The following is a 26637-nucleotide window of genomic DNA, read 5'->3' as shown; positions in this document are numbered from 1 at the left end:
ATTTAAGGTCACACAAAGTACACTGGCTACCAATGGAATAATAGAATCATAGCATACAATCATTAAGGTTGAAAAAGACCTCTAAGATCATCAAGTCCAATCAAGATCAACAAGTTCAAGCCATAACATGTCCAAGTTTGAAAGACATTTTATAGCACAGTTCATTCTATGATGCCTCAAGGAAATGCAGTGCCTGTGGAGAGACTGAATGCTTTATCCTGTCTAGAGATGCAAAGCATGAGGACCAAGTATTACACAGGTTGGCATTAGTGTCCTACATCTCTTGTAGGGATAAGTGAGATCTTCATAGACGCAGACTCAGTGAGTTACTCACTCAAAGTTCTACCCACAGGTCTGTGGGACTGAAGGTTTCAGAGCCATCTCCACACATCTTCATCTCTCAGCACAGAAAATGTTACTACCGAAGAGGTGGCTGCATCCAGCAAGCTCTACCCAAAATCTGCCCTTGATTTAACAATGAATAAAGCTATTGCTACAGTGCTTTTACACTCCAGACCAATCTTACTGATGTTTTCTTGTGTAATAACCCTCTCTTTATTTCAAAACAGAATAAATACATTTCAAAGTGTTTTAAATTAAATTGCACATGTACAATCTGCCTCCTATTTAGTCCTATTAAAGCTTGGATGCAATTTAGAGGAATAATTCTCAGAGCATCCCTTAGAAACATTTCATTTAACACCTTCCACTTTGCAACTTTTCCAAGCAGATATTTGATACTTGCATTTCACTTGGGATTGCTTAGATTAAATCAAAGGTTGCTAAGAACAATTTGATGTTTAGAATGAGATAAACTTCCTTTATGAAACGGGATACCATTAGCATAGCTTCTGGAATAAAACCCAAGGTTGCAATAATGCAGAAGCTTGCAATACACTCCTCATTGGCATGAGAAACAAACCAAGGGGAAAATGAACATCTGAACTATTCTAACCCTAACACTCTGCACCATATGACCCTTCAGGGGAGTAAAAAGAGATCCAGGTCCCACTGGAGAGAGAAAGATTTCACTGTGGGTGGTGAGATGTGAGGAAGAAGGGGACTGCAGTAAAGGCTTCAGAAAACACTAATTCTTACCCAATTTAGATTTTTACAGAATCCCAGCATGGTGGAGGTTGGAAAGGATCTCTGGGGATCATCTAGTCCATCAAATGATAGAACAAGGTCTTTTTCAACCTTAATGATTGTATGCTGTGATTCTATTATTCCATTGATAGAATAATCTCCTGCTCTGGAGACTTTCAAGACCCATCTAGATGCATTCCTGTGCAACCTGCGATAGACTCTATAGTCCTGATCTGGCAGGGGAGTTAGACTCAACGCTCTCCTGAGGTCCCTTCCAATCCCTAACATCCTGTGATCCTGTGAACAAGAGGAAATACCCTGAAATTGCACTAGAGGAGGTTTAGATTGGATATAAAGATTTAATTTTTTTTTCTTTTCTGAAAGATTGGTCAGGCATTGAAATAGGCTGCCCATGGAGTGGTGGAGTTCCTGTCCCTGAAGGTGTTCAACAAATGTGTGGGCATGGCACTTGGGGTGGTCATGCTGGTGTTAGGTTGGCAGTTGGGCTTGATGACCTTAGAGAGCTTCTCCAACTGAAACAATTCTATGATTCTGTGTGATTTCATGGCAGAAGTGTGACCTCCCTGGGTAACGTGTTCCAGTCTCTCACCACCCTCACTGTAAAGAATTTCTTTCTAATATCCATTCTATGATCCATGCATTAATTACAAGTGTCACAGATGTATTGTTTTCACTTCAAAAATGTTAGCAGTTTAAACAGTTCAAAAGTGATGTAAAAGAAGCAGCATTCAGCTGTTAGCCAGTTTGAAGTGTGGATGGATGTCCTAAGAGTGACAAACGATTCTGCCGCTGTGTAACGCTACCAGGATTGTCGAACCTTGAGATGCATTTTGGTGCTTACCTTAAGAAGTTTGGCATGCAGAAGTAACGTGTAGGCAGCTTCTGTATAGTTATCACACTCCTTGTGAAGGTCACACAGCTTGTACAAATACCTGCAAGTAATGAAAACAGAGGCTCTAAAAAAAGTTGGTGCTTAAATGTTACTGAAAACAAGAATTTAGAGTGAATGCCTTGCTTGCAAACATCTCTATGTAATGTGGCTTATATTGTTACTTAGCACTCAATTCTCAGCAGCCCAGAAATGTCAAAACTCTTTCTCACATTTTAGTGGAGATAAGAGAGACAACAGCAGTCACACCAACTTCAGTATAAAGTTAAATGAGACGTATTTTACCAGAAACAATGTAATGAGTGGGTTTTGGACCAGAACACACCGCAATGGAATCTTCTTCATTGAAAACTAAGTTGCCTGGATACTGGTCATTTATTGGAAATTTAACCCTGCTGTTACCATCAGTGGAAGACTGGGAAATGTGTTCCTTTGCTTTTCTTCTTAATTCAGCCCCTGTCCATTCAAACCTGTGTGCACCTAACACTGAGTAGTTATGTGTGACCTGCAGAGCTACTGCCATTGTATGGTGATGATGCTAATATCTTTTATGAGCCCATAAAGCCAGGCTGGATGGGTCTCTGAGCAACCTGGTCTAGTAGGGGTCGCCCCTGCTCATGGTAGGGGATTGAAACTGGATGATCCCTTCCAACCCAAACCATTCTCTGATTCTGTGATCTGGAGATAAGGAAGATGGAGATAGGTGAAAACCTCAGTATCTTTTAGTTCAGTTTCCTTCTAGGGACTATCAAAATGGAAGGACTTAGATCTTCAATGAGACACTTATACCAAGCCTACCAGAGTTCAGTGAGCATCTGAACAATCCTTTTAGTCATAGGGTTTAGTTTTAGGTAGCTCTCTGAGGAGCAGGGAGTTGGGACTCAATGATCCTTGTGGATCCCTTCCAGTTTGAGATATTCTAAGATTCTAAATAATTCAGATGACAATGGTTCAGCTCACTCTTCAAACAGCTAAATAAAATGTGAGATTATGTTTGCAGACATTTCTGTTTGCAGACAACCTCTAGGACCATTTGCATTTTCATTGCACCCTTTTTCCAAATGCCCACAAATAACTTGTGATGTGTAATGAATGCAATAGAGAGTCTGTGCAAGAGAGAGCACTCTAATTGCTCAGCTATGGAGACAAATAAAAGTCTTCCTTCTTCAGTGTCATCTTCCTTAACTTTAATATAGGATAGGATAGGATAGGATAGGATAGGATAGGATAGGATAGGATAGGATAGGATAGGATAGGATAGGATAGACCAGGTTGGAAGAGACCTTCAAGATCATTGTGTCCAACCTATCATCCAACACCACCCAGCCAACTAAACCATGCAACCAAGCACCCCATCAAGTCTCCTCCTGAACACCTCCAGTGATGGTGACTCCACCACCTCCTCGGGCAGCCTATTCCAATGGGCAATCACTCTCTCAGTATCATTACTCCTCTGGAAGGGGATTCTCTTCATTTGTCTGCTGGATTCTTTTAGAGATAATCTAACCTCTCCCCCCTAAAACTATTACAATTGCAAAACTATGTAATATTTGTTAAGGGAAAAAGGAGAGAATTTGGGTGGTGTTAAGGCACTGAGAGACCATTTGTCTTTATAGAGATGCTGAATAGGGCAGACCTACGACTCCTAACTTTATTTATCCACCCTGCCCTTTGATAAATTTTGGTTGTTTGGTTTTTGTCCTGTAAACTAAGAAGCTAATTAAAACCATTTAAACAACAAGAAGCAAGTTTAAATGTGATAGTTCTTCTAAAAAGGTAAAAAAAAAACATACACCTGGGAATTAATTGATAAATAATATCTAGCCAGCTAAAACAGCAGTAAAAACACAACCTTCATCATTTTAGCACAACGCTCTAGTCAATTTTAAGTCCAAGACCAAATAGGGGACTACAAACCCTGAGGTTTACAAAAATCCCAACAGCATATTACCACTTTGTGTGTGTGTGTGTGTGTGTGAAAACAGATTCTGAAAGGTTCCAAAAGCTTTACATTTAAAATAAGTATCAGTCATGATATTATTTACTAGTCCTTTTTACCCCAAGTCACATATTTTCTGCCTCGCCAGGAGGCAAAACCATTTCTTTGCTCAGCTTTATTTTGATTTATTTCCTTCGTATGACAACACTCCTGAGTATTTCGGTGCTCACTGTAATGTAACTGAAGGAGTTGGAGAAAGGGGACAAAAAAGGTGTCTTATGACTGTAATGTCTAATGCTCCCTGTTGTCAGGGAAGATAAGCTTTGGAATCTACTGAAGGTTCAGCCCAGGTATGGCTTTTTTTTATTACTTCTCTTCCTCCAGCCCCCAAGCAACTGCTTAATATGAACTTCATTTTCTCCAATTACACCATAGCAAGTCAAGCAGAGTTTGTCACTGGTCATGTTTACAAACCTTATGTACATTTCTTCTCGCTCAATCTCCTTGTAGAAATTCTGAAAAACAACATAATTTGGTTACAGAGCCTTTGATTTCATGGTCTAGAATGTACACAGAACATGCTCTAAATTAAACATTCATCCTTGCATACCGTCAGCCTCCAACACTGCAAAATGAGATTTGCCTCCAGTGATAGAACACCAAGTTATTTAACTTACAAAGTCTAATGCTGCGATGTTTCACGTAGCGTATTAGGGCTTGTGCCTCCTTGCAAAGGTTAAGAATTTGCAAGAATAGTACTTACAGCTGGAAATTTGCTCCTGGCATTTGCAAGTCACACATTATTAACCGTTTTCACTCGAAATTTTCTAATATCCAAACCCATAATTTTCAGGCAACAGTTGCTCTACGGATTTAAGCCCCCAAACTTTAGCTGAGCACAATAGATTATCTACTCTTCCATTCTAATAGCTTCTTTGGAAAGAAAAAAATTAGATCAGTGTTACCTATCTGCTTTCATATGCCACACATTCTCATCACTCTCTTCAGGAATGTCTGAATGCCTCTGGTCTTCAGATAAACCAGTTAGCACTACAAATATTGTCAGTGCAAGATAGGATAAATTGGGTGAGATACTGAATCTAATTTAAAGTCTGCCTCCAAAAGTTAAAGTATACCTAAGAAAACACAAAGACGTGTCTCCTTCAATGAATTACAATGCTCAACTAAACCAGTTTAAGTAGCCACTAACAGATGCTCAAGGCCAGTACTCATAAACCCCAACACAAACCTGTTTTCTTCAGAGAACCACAATACAAGAGAGAATCTCTGTACAGCAGCTGCACATGTTGTTCAGTGGATACACCACTGTAGGTGACATCAACTGCTCAGTGGTTTTGAGTTCAATGCAAAAGACAAACTGAACCTCATGAAATATTTCTGTTGTTTGTTTCTTTCTTGTGTTTTGTTTGCTTTTTCTTTTTTTTTAAGTAGAAGAGACTTCTGGCTTAGTAGAATCAATATCCTATAACCATTTTACCCAACTTTTGTCACCAGCTGCTCTGCTCTTCTGATGCAGTTAAAGAATCAACCAAAATGGGAAGGGGCTTGGGCAGCAGGTTGATACCAACCCATCTCACACATGCTACAGTTCCCTCTCCCCAGAAAACAGTCCCTGTACAGCCTTCCACATCTCCTTTACTGTTGTGGCTCTGCAGCAAATGGATAGAGGAACTGATGGGTATGAAAAATAACTGAGGGAAGAGTAAGAGCTTTCAGCAAGATCCCTTCTTGGATCTGCTTCACTACCTTGGCAGCATGCTCATTTTGGCCAGGATTGTCAGGGTTAGGAAGAAGCAGCTGAGGAAACAAGGTTTTCATGGTGGTTTTCTTTTAACATCAGCAATGGCTAAAATGCATATCAAACCTCCTGACTTAAACTAGAGTCAATACAGACAAACTTAATCCCATGAAAGCCTCTGCATCATCAAAGTCCCAATTAAGAACTTTTTGAGGCTTCAGGTGGGAATTGTGCTGAGTATCAGCCCTGGGTTGGATTCTTGTAAAGGCATAAATTTCCCTTTGAGTGCCTGGAGAATGACGAAAAGACTGAGCTGGGCCTGGAGGGCAAAGGAACTCGAAAATCAAGCTAAAGTTTTAAATCATGCCTACTGAAAAGGAAGAGAAGTTCTGCCCTGCAGTGCTTTCCTGCAGACCTCAGTGGCAGGGTTGTGTGTGCCAGGGAAGGTTTGGGTTGGATGTTACAAAAAATTTCTTTTCTCCAAGTGTGGTCAGGCATTGGAACAGGCTGCCCAGGGAGGTGGTGGAGTCACCATCCTTGGAAGTGTTCAAGAAATGTGTGGAAATGGCACTTCAGGATATGGTTTAATGGCCAAGGTGGTCTTAGGTTGACAGTTGGACTCAATGATCTTAAGGAAATTTTTCTAACAAAAATAAGTCTGTGATTCTATGATTACTCTCTCATGGTGGTTTAACTCAATAGCATTACCCAAAAAAATTTATAATCTACAGATACTTGAAAAATTCCAATGACAAAAGCCAGCATCAGATGCTGTCAGAGACAGTCATCACAAAGCCAAGCCTAAAGTGTGCCATTTTCCCCCCTGAGGTTGGTACAGTGAGAATTACTTGAAGGAAACTCAGAGTACTGTGATCACAGAATCTGTTTTGGTTGGAAAAAGCCTCTAAGATCATGGAGTCCAAACATCAACCTAACACCACCATGGCCATTAAACCATGGCACCCGAAGTGCCACATCCACATGTTTCTTGAACACCTCTGGGGATGGGGACTCCACCGGCTCCTGAAGCAGCCTGTTCCAACGCCTGACCACTCTTGCAGGAAAGGAGCTTTTCCTAACAGCCACCCTAAACTTTCCCTGGCACAATTTCAATCATTTCCACCTCACTTTCAGGGAGTTGTAGAGATCAGTGAGGTCTCCTCTCAGCCTCCTGTTCTCCAGACTAAACAATGAATTCACTTTCCTCAGGCAGTTCTCCCAGTTTACAAATGGTCATCACGTTTTAGAGTGTGTGGTGTATTTGAGGTTTGATCTCCTCTCTTGCTCAGTGCTTTTCTGTCTCCTATTCTGCTCAGGAAGATGCTATGACTTTTCTGCAGGCAATCTAATGGCACTTGCTAGATCAACAGCTGGTAACAACTCTCCAACTTCCCATTTCATAAACGTTCTGATGCTTTTTGATGTGCACAGAGAGGGAAAGCAAACTAAAATACAAAATCTCAATTTCTGATCTGATGTCCCTATCTTCTCTCCCATTCTAATGGGCACTGTTTCACTCATAGCTTATGCAGCATTTATGGCTGCACTGCTCCAGCTGAGGATGTTTGCATTACTTGTGAGTGCTAAAGCTACAAACTATTTACTCAGATCTTTCCCAACCAGTCTGAACAAAATCTATCAGCCATAGCACATAAACAATAAACACAGTCTGTGCCCTGCATATTGAGGTGAAATAAAAGCTTTGAGCATGATAAAGGGATGAAAGTTATGAACCCTTAGTGGCCAGTGATTTAATATTGAGTCACACAATCACAGAATCATCTAGGTTGGAAAAGACCTTCAAGATCGTTGAGTCCAGCCATTAACCCTACTTTACTAAGTCCACCACTAGCACTACATCTACACAGCTTTTAAACACATTCAAGGATGGTGACTCAATCACCTCCCTGGGCAGCCTGTTCCAGTGCCTGACAAGTTAATTTCTTTTTCCTAACATCCAGCCTAAACCTCCCCTGGTGTAGATAACAGTATCTTTGGGGGTCTCTTAAGTTTGTTTTCCTATATTTTTCAATATGTGCTGATTTTGTGCTAGTCAAATCTCACACCCAAATGCTCTGCATAAAAAGCATGGCGTGCATACTATGGGGGGTAACTTCTGCTCCTATGCTCCTAACTCTAGCCTAAATGGACTGAGGGTTTTAGTACAGGGTATATACTTCAGAATTCCTGCTTTGATTGAAACAGTAACACTGAAATTTCTTCAAAATTCGGAATCAGAAAGCTGAGCAATATGCAGAACACAAACACATGGCAATTCTGGGACTAAACTGCCTGTAACTCCAATGTGCTACATGGCAAAGTGGTTATCTGCATACATTTCACAGATTGATAGAATGCTCTGGATTGGAAGGGGCCTCAAAGATTATCTAGTTCCAAAACCCCTACTATGGGGTCAGGGGCACCTTCCACTGGACCAGGTTGTTCAAGGCCTCCTCCAACCTAGCCTTAAACCTCCTCCAGAGAGGAGGCAGCCACAGCCTCCCTAGGCAACCTGTTCCAGTGTCTCACCACCCTTACAAGAATTTTTTTTAATATCCAATCTAACTCTCCTCTCTTTTAGCTTCAATTCACTCCCTCTCCCTCCTATCACAAGCCCATTACCAGCTTTCTTTTAGGCCCCTTTCAGGTACTGGAGGCCACTATAAGGTCTCCTCAGAGCTGCCTTTTGCTGTTCACACATCTATTGTAAATGTCAATTAACATCTTTCAAAGATCAGGCCCTGAAACATTCGCTCTTATTTTTTTCCTTAATGCTAGAGTGCATCCAGGGAAGGACAATGAAGCTGATTAAGGGTCTAGAGCACAGGTCTTGAGAAGACTGACCAGGGGAACCAAGGTTGCTGAGCAGAGACCTCCTGGCTCTCTACATCTCCCTGACAGGAGGTTGGAGTAAGGTAGGGGTCAGGCTCTTCTCCCTCGTAACAAGAGAAAACAGCCTCAAGTTTCATCTGTGGAGGTTTAGATTGGATATTAGAAACAAAGTTCTTTCCCAAAAGGGTTTTCAAACCCCAGAATAGGCTGCCCAGGGCAGTGGTGGAGTCCTCACCCTTGCATGGATTTCAAAGCCACACAGATGTGGTGTTGAGGGACACGGTTTAGCAGTGGCCTCTGCAGTTTTAAATGAGTGGTTAGGCTCAATGATCTTAGAGATCTTTTCCAACCTGAATGATTCTATGATTCTATGCTCTTATAGATTCACCTTCACTAGAAAAAGAAAGAAACCCAGAAGTATTTCAAACTTCCATGAGAATTCCAATTCACACTCTCTTTTACTCAAAGGAGTGAAATTAAGAATGCAGCAGCCCCTTCAGGCTGGTGGCTTCTCTTTGCTTACCAGCACGTTGACGGTACAGCTCATGCGGTTCTCCTTGTTCTCATCATGCATTATGGTCCTGTAGTCCAACAGCCTCTCCATTAAGCGCACAACTAGCTTCACAAAAGTCTCTCCACTCTTAGCAAGGTATTTGTGTTTTCTGCAGTGTTCCAAGAGACTGAAAAACCAAGTGCCTTGTTAATCACATGAAGAAAAACAAACCTCAACTCAGGTGCAATTCTCAATATTATGCCTCATTAACAGATTTTAATTACTTCTGGGCGACAAAGTTCACTGTAGCCTAATTGCTCTCACTCCTGCCTTTGCTGTGGCATAAATCTCACTGCTGATCAACACTTACATTTTGTCAAATAACACTTTGTACTGTTCATCTCCTCTGCCTCCTTCCACTTCATGATCCAGCTTGGTGATGATCTCATTTTCAAACTAGAATTAAACAAAGCAAGCGTAAATAATCAGATGGCAAATATTTCACTTTATTACTGCGGCCTCAATGGTTCACAAGCTCATTGGGTATCTCCACGAGACATTTAGCCACTATATTAAAGCTTGATTGACTTTAAGACTTTGTAGTCTCTGGTATTTGCCTATCCATGATGATCTGCTGCCCCACAAGGGCTTTTATTTTGTTGTTAAAGAAATCATAGGTTGTGTTGTTAAATGGAGTGTAAATATTTGCATTACCAAAAATTAAATAAGGAGATTAATGGACAAGAATGAAGTTGGGGAAAAAAACAGAAGACACAAAGCCAGGCACAGAATGTCTCCTGCAATAATGGCAATAGCAAGAAAAGTATACCACAAGTTGAAAGCTCCATGAGAGAGGATGTGTCACCTAAGGGTAGAGAACTCAGCCCGAAGCACATCCCAGCATCACTCACATCCCTTCTGAGCACACAGACACTGACTCACAGTGGGGCACAACTTAAGGAACAAACCTCTTACCGGGTTGCTGCAGAGGAGAAGTTGTTTCAGACAATTTAAGAGTTTTATTTGGGCAACAATAAAAGAATGCAAATTAAGTGGACACTGGCAGATGTCTTAGAATATAGAATACATAGAATAAACCAGGTTGGAAGAGACCTTCAAGATCATCGTGTCCAACCCATCAATCAATCCAACACCAGCCAAACAACTAACCCACGGCACCAAGCACCCCATCAAGTCTTCTCCTGAAAACCTCCAGTGATGGCGACTCCACCACCTCCCCAGGCAGCCCATTCCAATGGGCAATCACTCTTTCTGTATAGAACTTTTTCCTAACATGGTTTGGGTTAGAAGGGACCTCTAGAGATCATCTTGTCCAACTCCCCTGCAGTAAGAAAGGACATCCCCAGCTAGATCAGGTTGCTCAGAGCCCCATCAAGCCTGATCTTCAATATCTCCACCACTTCCCTTGGCAACCTGTTCCAGTGTTCTGCCACACTCATAGTAAAGAACTTCTTCTTGATGTCCAATCTAAATCTACCCTTCTCTAGATTGAAACCATTTGCCCTTGTCCTGCTGCTAGCTTTTAGTTACAAACAGGGTAAATTCACTGTTTTTTTAATGGGTACAGAGAGTTTCACCTGCAGCTGCTACATTCCCTAGAGCACAGGTTAGGAACAGAATCACAGAAAGCAGAGATTGTAAGGGTCCTCTGGAGATCATCCAGTCCAACCATCCTGCTAAAGCAGGGTCATCCACAGCAGGTTGCCCAGGATCACAATGTCCAGGTGGGTTTTGAAAGCATCCAGGAAAGGAGACACCACAACCTCTTTGGATAACGAATGCAACCTGTTAGACCTTTTGCCAGGCAATGAATCAGTCCAGTCATATAGCTCCTAATTCTTCACTGAATAAGCAGAGACACCCACTAGTGACACAAACCTACTGTCAAGAAACCTCAGCAGAAGAGCCTGCTGAGAAGGGAGTCTGTGGCAGGGCAACGGGAGCTCAGTAGTCAGAGTGGGAGTGTATTGACAGCATAGTTGTTGTCACGTTTTCTCACTATCATGGGCTTAAGCAGTCCCTGATGAGAAGCAAAGGGCCACCTGCACAAGAACAAAGTGTGCTAACTTTTGTAAATGTCAGATGTTCTCTGCATCTGCAGTTAATACTAGTGGTGAATTATGTAGGGATGAAAAAGCATGGACTGTCTCTAGCTTAGTGTGCATCCAGACCAAGGACACATTTCCACAGCAGCTGGGCTCAGCAGCAGCCTCTGGACCCACTCTTGCACCTCTGTTCAAGCTACGAGCTTTCCTAACATTCAACCTAAACATCCCCTGGTACAATTTCAGGCCATTCCCACCCCTTCTGTCACCTGATATTGGGGCGAAGAGAGCAACCCCCACCTGGCTTTAGTCTCCTTTCAGGAGTGTGGAGAGCAATGAGATCTTCCTTCAGTTGCCTTTTCTGCAGACTAAACAACCCCAGTTCCCTCAGCCACCCCTCACCAGACCTGTTCTCCAGACCCTTCACCAGCTTTGTTACCCTTCTCAGGACACACTCCAGCACCTCAATCAATGTCCTTCTTGGAGTGAGGCGCCAGACAGGATGCTGCTGACCTTCTTGGCCACATGGGCACACTAGTGACTTATGTCCAGATGGCTGTCAACCAGCATCTTCAGATTTTCTCCTGGGCAACTCTCCAGCCACCAGGCACATGCACAAGTCAATTAAACTGTGAGCTCTTCAGGAAACCTGAACTACAGATTGCATCATGGATCAAGTCGTAATTCAACCAAGTACCCAAATAACAGGTATTCCATCTTGAAACAAGGGTTATTGTTGTGCAGGAGTGTTTTAAAGAAGAAACTCTAAGCTTCAGATTAGACTATTTCAAAGGTGCTCTTCTCTTCCTCAAAATGATCCACAGAATCATAGAAAAACTGACTGGAAGAAACCTTGAAGGTCACTTCATCCAACCTCCCAAGTGATACAGAATTATTGCCAACACAAGATCAGGCCAACTGTGACTTGCTTAGCCAAGCACTGAACATCTCCATGGCTGGATGATTACCCAGCCTCTCTGGGTAACCTGTTCCACTCCTTCACCACTTTCCTTGTAAAAAAAAATCAATGAAAAGTGAAGTGAAATAAGGCCTTTAGTACAATGAATCCATTATTCAAAAAATGACAGGAAAATGGGAAAAGGAAAAGTAATGCAATCCACCCCTTCTAAGAAACAAACATAAGCTGAAATAACCTCCCATAGTACAAGGATGTGTAATGCAAAATGCTGAAGCACCATAGGGATGAGACAGAAGCCGCAAAATTCATGTTCTCTAATGAGACCAGAAAGAAATTGACTTTCTCCACCAACATGAAAAATGACACTTGCCACCAGCACGAGCCCTTTAGCTGATAGATTTGTTAGCAAGAGCTTACTCAGTCGAAGAAGAGCAATTACATTTGTCATACAGGATCTTCAGTATCTTCCTGGTATCAATTTTACTTAAACTTCTGTAAATCTAAGCTTTCTGTGGCCATCTCCCTAATAGCCCTCTTGGGTTGACTGGAGCTAGACTGGTGGTATTTCTGGGGTTTTAAGGACTACTAACAATATCTTGGCTCCTCAATCATTCTTGATACTTCCCAAGGAAGTGAAATGATGCAGATCATGCAAGTAAGATGACTAAACTTTATTTAACGTAGTTAAAATTCCTTCTGTGGTCTTTCCACTGAAGAACACGCCATCACAAGCTGAAGTTTATGGAGATGTTGTCTTGTTCATAGATTGGTTTGGGTTGAAAGGACCTAAAAGATCATCTAGTTACAACCTCCTTGCCATGGGCAGGGACACCTTCCACTGTATCTGCTTGCTCAAAGGTCTGTCCAACCTTCCCTTGAACACCTCCAGGGAGGGGGCACTTGCAGCCTCCCTGGGCAACCTGTTCCAGGGTCTTACCACCCTCACTGTAAAGAATTTCTTTCTAAAATTGAGTCTAAATCTGCCCTCCTCAAGCTTCAATCCATGCCCTTTCATCCTATCACTACAAGCCCTTGTAAAAAGTCCCTTTTTGGCTTTCTTGTAGGTCTTACTGTAGGACTAAGAGTGTGGCCCAGGAGTAGTACTGGCTAACGGCCCTGGAACACTGCATCTGGCCTCTGTTAATAAAGTCTCTTTTTAGTTTGTTTGTGGGGTGGGGTATTTTAGAGACACAGAAACAGCACAAGGTAGACCTGCAATTATTGTGATGGAAATTAGTCTCAAGTGAAGAAGCACCAAATTTTCAGTCTTTACATTACAGCCAGTGACACTTGTTGAGGCACCTTCTGGAGGCTGAAGGGCTATATCTGGCACCATCAATGACTTAGATTCATATCCTCCTGCTGACAGCCAAAGCTTGAGGGGTGATGTTAGGAAGATTACAGGAAATTATTATCAACTTTTCCTTGCAGTTGATCATGAGCTCAGCTTCTCCTTAGGATGCGAGTTTGAACTTGAGCAAAGAGTATATCATCTCCTTCATCTGTCTGTTGCAATCTCCCATTTGGAGAAAATAAATCAATGGAAGCTATCTACTGTCTTCAAGTGTCAGCTCAACTAATCGCTTTGGGGTTTAGCTTCACCTACCATGTGGCCAGCCTATATTTGTAGCACTGACTGACAATTTAATCTAGCTGTAGACGAGGAGGACTTTCAAACCTCCAAGCTGCTATAAATTTGCTTTGGTATGGGGTAATAATGAATTTGCCATGTAAATTCAAGTGATGGATAATACCACTAGAAATTAGACCTAATGCAAAACCAGCACTCAAGTATTGTCTGCTTAGGCACATCACAGGGCTTGGGGAAGAGCAGCCAAAAAGCTGCTTGGTGGAAAAGAACCTGGGCATATTACTCAATAGACAACTAAGTATGAGCCAGCATGTGCCCAGGTGGCTAAGAAGGCCAACAGCATCCTGGCCTGCATCAGCAATAGTGTGGCCAGCAGAACTAAGGCAGGGATTGTTCCCCTGTACACAACACTGGTGAGGCCACACCTCACATACTAGGTGCAGATTTGGACACCTTGCTACTAGAAGGACATTGATGTGCTGGAGCATGTCCAGAAAAGCGCAACAAAGCTGGTGAGGAGCAGGTGAGGGAACTGGGGTTGTTCAGCCTGGAGAAAAAGGGGGTGAGGGGAGACCTCATTGCTGTCTACAATTCCCTGAAAGGAGGTTGAAGCTAGGTGGGGCTTGGTTTCTTCTCTCAAGTAACAAATGATAGAACAAGGGCAAACAGCCTCAAGTTGTGCCAGGAGAGGTTTAGGCTGAACATTAGGGACAATTTTTTTCCCCAGAGGGTTGTCAAGGTCTGGAATAGGCTGCCCTAGAGCAATTTAAAAGCTATATAGATGTGCTGCTGAAGGACATGCCTTAGTGGTGACCCAACACTGCTGGGTTAAAGGCTGAAGATCTTGAAGTTCTCTTCCATCCAAACCAATTACATGACTCTATAATAGCTGTGAAACTTTGTTCAAAAGCTGTCATGGAAGTTGTTGGTCATTCCCAACAGTTTGTTTCTCTTCTTACTTTCCCACAGCATTCCAGTCAACTACTCAGTCTGGCAGCCATTTAGTACTAGGTGATTTTGAAGGCCTCTAGATCTTCTGCCTTACCTTTGCCCCTTACTCTTCAGGTGAGGTGAGGTGAGGGAGAAATATCAATATATAGGTCAGAACTAAAACTTACACATTCACATTTCAGCTGGAGATAACTAAATATGTTACTTATTGAAACTAATCCTTTGTGGGGATGACTTATCTGAATTTACACGTTCACTGGGATTACAGAGGAGAATCTGCAGCATCACAGGAACTTGGACAAGTCATTAACTTGTGTTCTGCCTGCAAATCTACAGCACAGAGAAAGGGAGGTTAACTCAGGGCTCAGAAGTGGTAAAAAGACTTAATAAGGAATTAAAGACTTTAAAAGTCATGAGAGATTCAGATAAAGTAGGTACTTCTCATTAAGAACTATCTCAATTTGAAATTCACTGATACCCAAGAAGAAATTGCACTGCCAATAAAACTGCTGGCATGACTACTTATTGTTAAATGTTGGTAGTGAATGAAGAGCATTTCCTCTTTATTTCTTCTGGTCTTTACCCACTTCATTCTCTTCACAACAGAATAGTGGCTACAGGTAATTTAGCCCATGGGTTAAACTCACGGTCACCTCTCAGCTGCTCCTCACAGGACTTGCTTTTGGCCCTTCCACCAACTTAGTTGCCCTCCTCTGGAGACATTCAAGGACCTGAACATTCCCCCCTCTATTTTGTCCTGGTGAGACCAGATCTGGAGTATTGTGTCCAATTCTACGTTCCTCAATTCAAAAGGGACACAGACTAGAGAGTGTCCAATGGAAGCTATGAGGATGATAAAGGGACTGGAATATCTGTCTGATGAAGAAAGGCTAAGAGACCTGGGGCTGTTTAGCCTGGAGAAGACTGAGAAAGGATATCAGGAATGTTTATAAATGTCTGAAGGGTGGGTGTCATGAAGAGGGGGGCAGTCTCATTTCAACGCTGACTTGTGATAGAACAAGGGGCAATGGATACAAACTGGAACACAGGAAGTTCCACCTCACCATGAGGAAAAACTTCATTACTGTGAGGGTGACGAGCAGGCTGCCCAGAGAGGTTGTGCAGTCGCCTTCTCTGGAGACTTTCAAGCCCTATTTGGATACACTCCTGCGTGACCTGCCCTAGGTGATGCTGCTTTGGCAGGCAGGTTGGAGTCAGCGATCACCAGAAGTCCCTTCCAACCCCTAACATTCTATGATTCCATAGTTCTATTTTAGTAATCATTATGCAGCATTTAGTATACATTTCTATAAGATTCTGCATTATGCAGTCATTGCTATGCATTTCTATATGATTTTTCTCTCTTTTCAGCTCTGGTTCCATTATGCTGTCATTCCAATTTGCAGAAAACAGGACAGATGCAGTGTTGCATTTTTAGGGTTCTTTTCCTGAAAACATTATGGCCTGAAATTGTGTCAGGGGAGGTTTATATTGGATATTAGGAAAAAATAGTTTGCTGAAAGAGGACATTGGAACAGGCTGCCCCTGGAAGTGCTCAAGAAATGCGTGGGCACGGCGATCTGGGACATGGTTTAACTGCCATGGTGGGGTTAGACTGATGGTTGGACTTGAGGATCTTAGAGATCTTTTTCAACCAAAATTATTCTTTGATTCTGTTACTTTCACTCAACTCCTCAGTCTAACAGAGTATGAACTCACTCAACTCCTCAGTCTAACAGAGTATGAACTCATGCTGGAGGTCTGCGCTTCTACGGCTGATGCTAACACCACCATGCACTGATGATTTCCCTCAATAATGTGCTTTAGTTTGACAATTAAGACACATGGGACCTCGAATTTCTTCTTGCTTGCTACTGCAGAGTAGGGGGATACACCTCTCACATTTTACTTTGAAGGATAAGGGTCCTTTCTTCCCCCCTACTTGATCAGAAACAAAATCATGTTCAGGAAGAGAGGCTGGGATAGTGCTTCTGATTCAATCTCTTACCTTATTTTGTTAATAAGGCTTTTTGGCTCTTTAAATAATCTACTTTTACTAAATAATTTTTACCAGATCAGATAAAAGAAATCACATTATGACGCAGTGCCATGAGATAGGGAGAACCTACCCAACATCTCCCCTGTCTCCTCCTGCTTCCTCTATGGTCTGGCTTGCACAAGCTCTTGCACTGGCACCTCTCTTCAGAATCACAGCATCATTATGGCTGGAAAAGACCTTTTTATGATAATCAAGTCCAACCATTATCTAACTCTGCCTTATCAATGTCTTCAACGTAAACAAGCAGAACTGGCAGGACTGGCTGACACCCCATTCGCCCTGTCAGTGAGACCTGGACAGATTGGAAGGTTGGGAATAGGGGAACCTCAAGAAGTTCAATAAAGGTAAGTGTAGAGTCCTGCATCTGCAGATGAATATCCCAATGCACTAGCACAGGTTAGAAGCTGACCTGCTGGAAAGCAGCACTGTGGAGAAGGACCTGGGACTGCTGGTGGAAAACAAGTGATCTATGAGCTAGCAATATGCCCTTGTGGCTAAGAAGGCAAATGGTCTCCTGGGGTGCATTAAAAAGAGTGTGGTCAGCAAGTCAAGAAAGGTTCTCCTGCCCCTCTACTCTGCCCTGGTGAGGGTACACCTGGAGTACTGTGCCCATTTCTGGGCTCCCCAGTTCAAGAAGGATGGGAAACTACTGGAGAGTCCAACAGGGGGGGCGTAAGGATGATTAGGGGACTGGAGCATCCCTCTTAGGAGGAGAAGCTGAGAGATATTGGGGTCTTTAGCCCAGAGAAGAGAAGACTGAGAGGGGATCTTATTAATGCATATAGTTATCTAAAGGGGTCTGGACTAGATGATCTTTAAAGGTCCCTGCCAACCCAAACCATGTTTCTATGATTCCATGGTTCTATGATTTGAGGGTAGGGCTGGGCTCTTTTCAGTGGTGTCCAGTGATAGGACATGGGGGGAACATCTACAAACCAGAACACAGAGGATTTCACTTGAGATTAAAGAGAAACTTCTTTCCTGTAAGGGTGCCGTAGCACTGGGGGAGGATGCCCAGAGAAGTTGTGAAGTCTCCTTCTCTGGAGAGGTTCCAAGCACAAGTGGACATTGTGATCCTGTGCAACCTGCTCTGAGTGACTCTGCTCTCACAGAGGGGTTTGGCTAGATGATTTCCTGAGGTCCCTTCAAACCCCTATCATTCTGTGATTATATCAGCAATGACACAGGTCCAGAAAGGTAAGCTGAAAATCTTGGATAGCCAAAAGAAGAGGAGCACTCATAGGAAATGGAGCTATAGCAAGTGACAGCTGGCAGGGTCAGGCAGCAAAACCAGGAGGCTGTGGGCAGTTTATGCTCTGCATTCTACATTTCAGGTGAATTATTGTTTCATGATGAACCTCCTCTCCTGCTGTCACCATGGGATCCATCACATTCATCTGACCAAACCTTGAACAATCAAACCAATTCTCTTTCATCAGTCCTGTGGCTCTGACTTATTCCCTTTGATCTGGAGGGTTCACTAGTAAAACAGGCAAAGAGAAAAAGGGAGACAGAGGCATCTCCTCCAATGGGGAACTTTGGTCCCACACTGACTTCAGTATGAAACTTCATGCTTTGAGGTACAGGCTACTTTGAAGTCCTGTATAGGCTTCAAAGCACCTTAAGAGGGAGAGGACAAAAATGGGCAACTCCAGCTTTTAATTCAGTCAGCCTTTAATTTATTCTGTACAAACAAGAGGAAGCTATCTTCTGGTTTTCCTCAGGGCTATATGTACTGAAAGAACAAAAAAAAATAAAAATCCCATTCTGTTACTAGTTTTACCAAACAAACCAATTCACACTGGAATTAAAAATGCCATGGGGAGAGCTGTCTGACTGTAACAGAAGCCATCCCAGCACTTAAGTTCTGCACCAAATTGACATTCCTCCCCCTCATATCATGAGGTTTATACATCTGCTGGAAAAGTAGAGCCAATCTAAACCCTTGCTGATGTGACTAATAAGGTTAGATAATTGGATTTCTGGCAGATTAGTTTAACAGCAGCCAACCATCCCATTTTGAAGTCCTCTTTGAAAGGAACACTGGACAATGATAATTGGTAGTTGGATGTAGACAACCACATAATGCAGTACACTACACTGACAGATTAAGTATGAAAGCTCGCCTAGGTACTGCTAACACTGAAACAAATTATTTGATATCTATATCACTTAAACACAAAAGGAACAAACAAAAAATATGAGTCAGGAAGCTACAGGCCAGGCAGATCCACTTTCAGTACCTGAGGAAACAGTGGAGCAAGCCCTCTTTCTACAAACAGGAAGGTGAGAAGGTGACTAGAAAAAGTTAGTATGGATTTACCAAGGGTAAATCACATCTGCCCAACCTGACTGCCTTCTGTGATGAAACTAACTTAGTGGATGAAGAGCTGAGCTTGTTTCAATCACAGAAACATGGAATCATAGAATCATGGTTTGGGTTGGCAGGGACCTTTAAAGATCACCTAGTCCAGACCCCTGCAGTCACCAGGGACATCTGCAACTAGAGCAGGTTAACTAGAGAAGGTTGTTCAGAGCCACAAATAGCCTGACCTGGAATGGTTCCAGGGATGGTGCATCTACCACATCTCTGGACAATCAGAGCCACCATCCCTGGAGGTGTTTGAGAAACCTGTGGACATGGCACTCCGGGACATGGTTTAATGACCATGGTGGTCTTGGGTTGATGGTTGGACTCAATGATCTTAGAGGCCTTTTCCAACCAAAACAATTCTATGATATAGCAGAGACAGATTTAAACTAGTCACAAGGATGCAAAATGACAACAGAAGCAATGATAGTTGACTCATGGAAATTCCATCTGGGTGTAAGAAGAAAAGTCTGAAGCAGTAGAATGGGTCTCCCAGAGAAGTTGTGAAACCACTCTCACTCAAAATACTTAACACTGAGCTTCAGATGGCTCTGGATAACCCAATCTAAGGCCCAGTTTGGACCAGATTAATTCCAGAGGTCCCATCCAAACTAGCCTTTTCTAGAATTCTGCTTTTTGCAAACATTCCCCAAAGACCAATCTGAACTCCTCAGCAAACCACATAACTACATTACCTGTAAAGCTGTAAATGGACAGATTGATGCAATGATTGTTCCCTGTTAGATGTAACTGTTCATTCCAAAAGCACTGAAGAAAGGTTTACTACTTCTGCACCTGTCATATCAATGCTAAGCCCATAAAAAAGGAAGCTATGCTGACGACAAGAAATATATGTCGAGAAGCTACAATCCAAGACATGTCTGACTTAAGCACGAGGCATTTGTCTTCTCAAAAGGCAAAAAGAAGTTGTGTGAAATATTTAAGATGCTCATTTATTAAAATCACCCAACTATCCCACAAAAAGCTTCTTGCCTTCTGTCAGGAAAATACAGGGCCATAAATTTAGCTATAAAGTTACCCGTGGATTTTTCATGATCCATATAATTGTACAAATAAAAAACGACAAGCCACAAACCAGAGTGTCTGACAGGAAATGTTCTCAATAGCATCCCAGCAAGCATTTCAATCTTCACAGTATCATCCCAGTCAAACAGAAGAAAGGATGATTATGTGATCATTTGGATGGATCTAACATAGAATAAACCAGGTTGGAAGAGACCTTCAAGATCATCATGTCCAACCCATCAACCAATCCAACAGCACCTAAACAACTAACCCATGGCACCAAGCACCCCATCAAGTCTCCTCCTGAAAACCTCCAATGATGGCAACTCCACCACCTTCCCAGGCAGCCCATTCCAATGGGCAATCACTCTCTCTGTATAGAACTTTTTCCTAACATCCAACCTAAACCTCCCCAGCGCAGCCTGAGACTGTGTCCTCTTCCTGACCATTCCGCACACCCTCCAGCACCACAAAACAAAGTAACGAGACTGATGCCATCTCTCCACACAGATACTCATTTGATTTGGCTACAGGTTTGTAACGAGAATCACAGACTGCCAGGCTGGAAGAGACCCCAAGGATCATCTGGTCCAACCGTTCTAGGTGATAAAAAGGGCTGGTTATGAGAAATAGTTCACAAAAAAGTATGGAGCAGGCTATGATCTTTCATCCAAGAAAGAAAACTGCCAATATAAAGGGCAAAAAGTAAACACATGTCAAACCTTATTACAGAATTCACAAGGTCATATCCCTAACTGACAGACATATCACAGCATAAAGGAGCTACTTTGGCTTATTCCATAACCCTACCTGGCCTAACTAGTCTTATACTCAATCCTTAGAGCAAAGTTTCAAGGGAAAAAAAGGTCACATGAATGATGTCAGGAAACTTTCTTTCACTTCACTTGTCTCTCAGAAACTGATGCTATCAGGATAGGATTTTGGATGCTTACTCAAGGACTTCCATCAGCAAACAAAACAGAATCCAAGTGTCACACACCACTATTTTAGGTTTTGCAGTACCTGTATAGGTTGAAGGAACACTGGCACTGACTGCATAGCTTTGTTTTCCTCTTCAAATTCCATAAAATGAAGAAGAGGATCAAAATTTTAAGATACTAGAGATGATAAATTCTTACACCTTACAGTTTCTTTTGCCATAGTATCAGGCTTCCTTTATGTCACACTTAACTCAGAAGCAGTCTCCTTTTCTGAGACAAAGATGTAAAACATCTGTCTTTGCTCTCCCTTTGTATCATAACAAAATGCTTCATTTATTTCATGCAAATGATTCTTTCAATAAGAGTTTAACATCAACATGTGAACACTCTGTGATCACTCAGAGTTATAGAAAATAAGCAAATCCATAGTTACATTACTCTACATTTAAAAATATAAAGGAACAACAAAAATTCTTATGTTTTGTCCAAAAAAACCCCAAGCCCAAACAATTAAAGCTTTGTCACAACCTTGAAATATCTGTAGCTTAACTGCTTACCATCTGGAAGCTCCTAGTAGAATGAAATTCACACTGCATCATATCAAAGAAGATGGGGATTGTGGCTTTCCGAAGTTCGGTTTCAGGGATAAGAGTCATTTCTAAGATAGGTCCCACCATTTCTGGGATGAACTTGATTTTATGCTGACCTTCAAGAGAAAAGATGCATTTCAGAGTTAATGGACGCCCACTGCCTTTGGTAGAAGAGAAGTGTTGTAAAAGCTGTATCAATAAATTCTTATATAGCTTAAGGAAGTATTTTTGAAGATCTGACTCTACTAGAACATAAATTATTGTTCATGCCAACATCCATTAGGCTGGATAGTAGAAACAAATTCTTTACAGTGAGGGTGGTGAGACACTGGAACAGGTTGCTCAGGAAGGTTGTGGATGCTCCTTCCCTGGAATTGTTCCAGGCCAAGCTGGAAGAGGCCTTGAGCAACTTAGTTTAGGGGAAGGTGTCCCTGCGCGTGGCAGGGTAGCTGGATCTAGATGCTCTTTAAGGTCTCTTCCAACCCAAACAGTTCTGTGACCTTGCCATACTTTTCATGAAGAACCTATATTTGCACAGTCACATTAAGTTTGAGGGTGTTTTTTTCACACAAAAATGTATGTTTGGCAGCAAAGGAGGCTAGGAGGTACGTTGCTTGTATTCACTTATTTAGACTTCTGTAGCTGCTGAAGTGTACAAAATGTTCTGTGTCAGTCTATCAAAGTGTCACCGCGAGTGCATACTTACACAGCCTCCAGACATGAAACTACATCTTACCAACCCGACAATATGTCTTCTTTCTTCGAGAGCTGATCTGACTGGCAAACTTGATTTCACATTTATCTTCCCAAGAGAAAAGTGCACCTCCCCTCAAGCTTCCCTGCAAAGCTCTTTGCTCATGGAACGGAAATCAAACCTGAACAGGAATGTGGCACCTAATGCATACTGCACTGATTAAAAACTGTTATAGTTCAGATTATTAACTAGACAATGCACATCAGCTCTTCTGCAAATTATCAGTTGAACAATTCCATGGAAAGATCACAGAATGGTGGGGGTTGGAAGGGAGCTCTGGAGATCATCTAGTCCAACTCCCTCCTGAAGCAGAATCAATCAGAGCAAGTTGCACTGGATTATATCCAGACAGGTTTGGAATCGTTCCAAAGAAGACTCAAGAGAGGTTGTGGAGTCTCCTTCTCTGGAGAGATTTAAAACCCATGTGGACATTGCAATCCAGGACACCTTGCTGCAGGTGACCCTGCTTTAGCAGTGGAGGCTGGACTAGATGATCCCCAGAGGTCCCTTCCAACCTCCCCCACGTGCTGGGGTTTTGTAATCCTGTGATGACAGAATGAAGACTTTAACTCATTTCTATTCCACTGCACTTCACCAGTACAACAGTAACCATGGAAGTTTGTAATTAGCACTTCTACTTTTGACCAGAGCCAACCTAAATCTCAATAAATGTAATCAAGGGGGGGAAAAAAAAATTATTTACTCACAAAATAAGCTTCAATTTGATTTTTTTTTTAGCAGATATAATTTAAGTTACTTGATTGGCAAACTTTGGAATCCTATTAGCATTAGCAACGCTATTAGGGCAAATTAATACTCAACTAAAACTGCTACTATGTGTGATGCTGCAGTGGTGGCTTTGGTGAGGAATATCAAGTGAGAAGCATAAAGCTTTCCTCTGTCTCTCTTACAAGTATTATTACATTTGGCCTCTCAGGTGACAGTTTTCTTGCATTACGCTTGAAAAGTGTCAGAGTCAATGTTTGAGGAAACAAATAAGAATGACAAAAGTCATTTGTCAGGCACAAATTCAATGCCATGATGCTCTCCATGTGCCATGGTGGGTTTTTCCATTGCTTCAAGCAATGGGATTCCCTCAGAAAAGTAACAAACATCTCTTTGAACTGCAGCGGTGAAAAATGGCAAATTCCCAAAAAGGAGGTGATTTGAAAATCTTTGATCCCCTGTCCTCTTCTCCAGGGGCATATGAGCTTCTTGCTCAAAAAGGGGTTCAATGAAGAGTGGATCAGATGCCAAAGGCTTGGAGACCCACAGACCTCACCACCCGCAAGGCTCACCAGCACCTCAACTGATGTGGACAGGCAGGACTTGCTCACAGCCTCACAGGACCCAATCCCAACAACCATGAAGCCATATTGCACATGGTCAGCCTTCCTGAGGTTAAACATGGCCAAATGGGAGGTCCTGCACCTGGGTTGATATAATCTCTGATATCAATACAGGGTGGGGAATGAAGGACTGGAAAGCAGCCTTCTGGAGAAGGACTTGAAAGTGCTGGTGGGTGAAAAGCTGGACATGAGCTGGCAACGTGAGCTTGCAGCCCAGAACCAGCCACGTTCTGGGCTGATCCCCATCAACACAGGCAGCAGGCAGAAGGATGGATTCTGCCCCTCTGCCCCATTCTGCTGAGACCCCACCTGCAGTGCTGGGGCCAGCTCTGGAGCACAGGGACACGGACCTGTTGGAATAGGGCCAGAGGAGGTCACAGCAATGCTGTAAGGCCTGGAACCCCTCTGCTGTGAGGACAGGCTGAGAAAGTTTGGGTTGTTAGCCTGGAGAAGAGAAGTCTCCAGACTGACCTTCTGTTGGCCTTTCAGTACTTGAAGGAGCTGATCAGAAAGCCATGGACAGACTTCTTAGCAGAACCTGTTGTGACAGGACAAGGGGCGATGGATTTGAACTAAAAGAGGGAGATTCAGACTAGATAGAAGTTTTTATGCGGTGGGTGGTGAGAGGTGGTTAGATGCCCCATGTCTGGAAATATTCTAGGTCTGGTTGTTTGGGGCTCTGAGCAACCTGCTCTAGTTGAAGATGTCCCTGCAGACTGCAGGGGGGGTGGCTGAGCTAGATCACCTTTAAAGGTCCCTTCCAACCCAAGCTACTCCATGATTCTCCTTGCAATTCAGCAATTGTATTTATTAGCAGTGCTGCCTCACAGGTAATCAGCAACAGACTTTTAAAATCAGAACAGAGAGCTACTCTGAATACAAAACTGAGAAGGACTTGGGAGCACCCATCCTAGCTGCCTGCCACAGGCAGCCCTTTCTGATAAACAACTCAACAAAGAATTTGCCTTTTTTCCCCTGGCAGTGTGGGAATTCCCATGCAAGACTCCAAATGTGACAAGTCTGGGGGAAAGCTGAGATTTCTCTTCTGAAAACAAAATTTTGCAGCTGCTCTAAGAACCACACACATTTGAACAGGCAAAAGCTTCTCCTTGCAATGGCTTCTGTCCTGCCATGAGACACGCTCCTACAGACTGCTCACACAAGAGGAACAGACCTCATTACATGACCCTCACCTGGGGCACTCTTTTTATTGGATAACATTGTGATTTTCATTTCCCAGGTTCTTCTAATTTGAATTTGGGCCATGAAAAACACTGGATAATTTGCCAGCAACCTCACCTCTCACTTGGGTCAGCTCTGAGCATGCATGACTAATTCACAGAGTGTTATCTGTAATGACTTCTATTTATATAACACTCGAAGTTCAGGTCTATTTTTGAGCATGCCTTTCCCTCCAACGACATTACCATCTCTGTCAAGACACCTTTTATGACGTCAAGCACTTGGAAGGAAGTGCTGGGCCAGTGGGCACCTCGCTGGAGGACATCAGCAGCAGCCATTCTGCTTCATCTTCAGGAATTTTACTCTTCCACCACCCTTTAGCTGGTTCAGATGTCAGTAATAAAAGCAATGGTTTTTTTGAGCTGGCTTTCCTTGACCAACTTTACCACAAGGATATTATTTCAAATGTCATTACAATTTCCTTCACATATACCTGTTGAAACCATTAACTACTGAGAACTGGTGCTCGTGACCTAGTGTCAAACTGTGTTTTGTGCATTCTAAATTGCAAAGCAGAATGCTTTTAAGCACATTTTGTCTGAGTTCCTACATTTTCAAGACAGAAGCCAGGGCTGGCTTTATGCTTCTCTGACATTTACTGTCCCACCAAGGTCTAAGAAGCTTCAGTTCCAACTAAACAGTGACTCAAAACGAGATGTCATTTTTAAAGTTCAGGTTGTGATATGGAAGGCAAAAAGCCTACAAAGACTAATTTACCCTGGTTTTGGTGCACACAGGAAAAGAAAAGCCTTACAGCACTTTTCAGTAAGGCAACGCAGCGGGGGCTCCGCACATGGGGAGTAGGCTCCCTGAAGCCATCCTCATTGCTGCTGCATCAGAGCACTCAAACATAAACCTTCCCCATCAAATCTAGCAGAGTATCCAATAGGACAGCTACAGTGAGGGTTTAAAGAGAAAAAATCTGTCAGGCTGGATCTCTCACTTATACGTGGTTCCCTGTTTAAAACTAAAATCTCCTTCCTCAGTTACGGGTACTGAAAGTCCACACATCACTGGCTCGTGTTACTCTCCACCCTAGATACTCTTACTGTGTTTTATACAGAGAAGTAGGAGGTATGAATATTGCAGCCACCTCTGCATCAGAAACACACAGAGGGGGGAAAGGACACCAAACAATTTCTAGCATTTGTATTTTGCTATTTAATTTCAGAACATAAATTACAGCCTTAAAGGTGCACTATAAGCAGAGGACTGCCTGGTTCCCTGGTGGGGAGTTAGAACCCAGCAGGCAGTTACCACTCAGATTAGATGTTCATCAGGGTATTTATGGGAAAAAAAAGAAAAAAGTGATAGGACAACATACTATATTTTGAGGCTTATCTAGACCCTTTAGAATCGTAGAATTATTTTGGTTGGATGAGATCTCAAAGATCATCAAATCTAATCATTTATCCAGCACTGCCAGGTCACAGAATCACAGAATGATAGGGGCTGGAAGGGACCTTTGGAGATCATCCAGCTCAACCTATCTGGCAGAGCAGGTTCACCTACAGCAGATCACATAGGACCGCATCCAGGTGGGGTTTGAGTGACTCCAAAGAGGGAGACTCCACAACCTCTCTGAGCAGCCTATACCAGTGCTCTACCACCCTCAAAGTAAAGAAGTTCCTCCACCACTCAACCATATCCCTTAGCACCAGCTCTACATGGTTTTGAAATCCCTCCAGGTATGAGGACTTTACCACTTTCCTGGGCAAGCACTTTCCAGGGCTTGACAACCCTTTTGGTGAACCCTTTC

General features: G+C 42.7%; 1 protein-coding gene across 1 annotated transcript in view; it reads right to left on the bottom strand.

Annotated features, from left to right (window-relative positions):
• The window catches only part of DOCK1 (dedicator of cytokinesis 1), a 347686-nt gene that overhangs the window by 67626 nt on the left and 253423 nt on the right, over window positions 1-26637 (bottom strand). Inside the window, exons 33-37 of the mRNA XM_054174763.1 lie at window positions 21501-21649; window positions 9390-9475; window positions 9050-9206; window positions 4410-4450; window positions 1949-2039 (exon numbers count right to left, since the gene is read on the bottom strand). Of these exons, the coding sequence (XP_054030738.1) occupies window positions 1949-2039; window positions 4410-4450; window positions 9050-9206; window positions 9390-9475; window positions 21501-21649 (524 nt within the window). The remainder of the gene's footprint in view (window positions 1-1948; window positions 2040-4409; window positions 4451-9049; window positions 9207-9389; window positions 9476-21500; window positions 21650-26637) is intronic.

The sequence above is a fragment of the Dryobates pubescens genome, chromosome 30, assembly GCF_014839835.1.
Source record: "Dryobates pubescens isolate bDryPub1 chromosome 30, bDryPub1.pri, whole genome shotgun sequence".
NCBI classification, from domain to species: Eukaryota; Metazoa; Chordata; class Aves; order Piciformes; family Picidae; genus Dryobates; species Dryobates pubescens.
The sequence above is the reverse complement of the archived record's forward strand: the minus strand, read 5'-3'. Positions and strand labels throughout refer to the sequence as shown.